The sequence below is a fragment of the Hoplias malabaricus genome, chromosome Y, assembly GCF_029633855.1.
Source record: "Hoplias malabaricus isolate fHopMal1 chromosome Y, fHopMal1.hap1, whole genome shotgun sequence".
Taxonomy (NCBI): Eukaryota; Metazoa; Chordata; class Actinopteri; order Characiformes; family Erythrinidae; genus Hoplias; species Hoplias malabaricus.
In genome coordinates this window covers 68,834,256-68,836,755 of record NC_089820.1, presented here as the reverse complement: position 1 = coordinate 68,836,755, position 2,500 = coordinate 68,834,256, and the positions used below count along the sequence as shown (strand labels likewise).

General features: G+C 41.2%; 1 protein-coding gene across 1 annotated transcript in view; it reads right to left on the bottom strand.

The window, feature by feature from the left end:
* Positions 1-2,500, bottom strand: part of LOC136677595 (PC3-like endoprotease variant B) — an 89,245-nt gene that overhangs the window by 77,386 nt on the left and 9,359 nt on the right. The window contains 1 exon segment of the mRNA XM_066655158.1: positions 1,996-2,079. Coding sequence (XP_066511255.1) covers positions 1,996-2,079 — 84 coding nt within the window.

The following is a 2,500-nucleotide window of genomic DNA, read 5'->3' as shown; positions in this document are numbered from 1 at the left end:
AGCCAGTCCCCCCTGTTCCTAGAATTCCTGAAATAGGGAAAATCCTAGCAGAACACAGCAACACTAAGATAACTGAGAGACCCTGTGGAGCCTGAAGGCGCAGTGCTGAGAGACAACTTCAGTAGGTTACGCAACTCCAAATATTAACTTTTAACCCTAATCCTTAATTGCCCACAATTTCCCTTAAGCCTCAAACATCTTTACCTTAAATCTGATTTACTTTTGACACTTTTTCACTGCATGGTACCTACTCTACTCGGCTCTACTCGCTTTCTGGTCCGTGGTCCCTGATGGAGATTCCACTAGCACAGCTCCCCTGAAATGTATCCTCCGACGTCGTAAATGACTGTCTCTAACGAGAACTGCAGGCTCGTTAGAACAAAGGCTGCACTAATGTTAACCGTTGTTTACTCATTGTGTATTTGTGTGTTGCTGCTGTTTTTTTGGACTGAACACAGCTTAGCTGCTCACCAGCATGGTTCCTCCGTTCCTTGTTGCACCATCCAGCTCTCACTGGAGTCTTTCCTCCGCCACTGATTTATTGAACGTTTTAATCCAAAGGCCACGCAGTAACTTTATTAGCTGCTGTTGTGAGTTGGATAAAAACACCTGTGATCTCTACTGTAGCTGGAGATCTGACAAATTTAGCATTTCTTCATGATTGGTAAATCTCTCTGACCAATCAGCGTTACGCAAGGTTTACAAGTCATGTTTAGTCTCTACTCGGCTCGCGTGGAACCACAGGTGAGCAGGGACTAAAAATAGTACCAGGTTTCATGTACCAGTACCAAATTCACCCAAAGAAAAAGCAAAAAGCAGAGTCCAGTTGAGTTTAAGACGGTAAAATGCTGTGGAAAATGTGACATTTGTGGGGACCAGCTTGTGGTCCCTTTACAAAGTCCCCACTCTGTGAGTAAACAGATTTTGGTGTTGACTAGGCTTGCGAAACCTACATGCACATGTTAGAGGTTTTATGTGAATCATCAAAAAGCGGACAGAGTTAAAGATATATTCATAAAAATATGATGAATGTATGGGTTTAGTTTCCAAAAATCCACAAAAATCCAGACACAGGCAGAAGCACAGGAAAGATGTTTAACAGCTGGAGAAGAGCAAAGACCCAAATCTGTGATTTCAGGAATTTAATGAAATCCTAAAAGCCCATATGGACTCGTTAGGGACAGAACAAAATGAGGGTAATTAATCAGAGGTGATTTTAAACACACACACACACACACACACACACACACCTCTTCTCTGTTATCTGGAATGCTAATCCAAAAAATATTAATGCCCTCATTTGCACAAATGCACACAGAACATCTCCGCTCAGTTTGGACGCTGGTTAAATGACTTGCGCTGTGTGTGTTTGAGTGTTTTATCATTTTCAGAGCTGTGTATCTCTGATTTCACTCGGATCCAAACAGCAAGTGATGAAACTGTGTGGTTTTAACTTATAAAGTGGCAGAGCAAGTTAAATCTAGGCTGTTATTTTCAATGCAGATACTTTATTTTGAACTAATTTTAATCGTTTTTAAATCTGATTCAGAAAGGGCAAATTAAAAGTATTTAAATGATTTTTGTATACCAATCATATTTATTTACTTAGGTCATAATTATACTATTTATATATGAGGAAATGTACACACAAACTGACCCTGAAAGATACAAATCACTCCCCCACAGTCAGTTATAAACGTTCCATTATCAGTTTCATCAACATGGAGCCTGACAAGTGGCTGTAGGTACTTTTTCAGCAGGGAGTAGGCGGAAGGAAAACTAGTCCCTATAATATGCCACTATTTCTGGTGATATTTTATTATTAATAGACAGCTAGGATACACATCTATCCTATAACATATATAAACAAATTATATCAATATTTTGGAGCTAGAATCAGTTCTTAAAAGAAAACACAAGGATCGGAAACATAGATTTTTCTGTATAAATCCGCCCATCCCTACCCAAGAGTGTTAGCTAAAATGAACCACTCACCCGAGGGTCCAGAGCCAGAGCGTGTTCCAGTGCTGAGCTCTTTCTGTGGCCTCTGAGAGTGTAATGATCCTCCAGATTCCCAATCTGTAAAAACACACACACACACACACACAGTTATTAGGCATATTATGATATCAAAGTACCCCTATATTCATATGTGGGTTTCCTCCGGGTAACTGTCTGTGAGGAGTGTGGTGTGTTCTTCCTGTGTCTGCGTGGGTTTCCTCCAGGTGCTCCGGTTTCCTCCCACGCTCCAAAAACACATTGGTAGGTGGATTGGAGACTCAAAAGTGTCTGTAGGTGTGAGTGTGTGAGTGTGTGTCACCCTGTGAAGGACTGGCGCCCCCTCCAGGGTGTGTTTCCGCCTTGCACCCAATGATTCCGGGTAGGCTCTGGACCCACCGCTGCCCTGAACTGGATAAGGGTTACTTATAATGAATGAATGGGTGCTTTTTTCTGCAATAATAAATGTTATACAAACAGAATGATATGCTCATATTTCTAT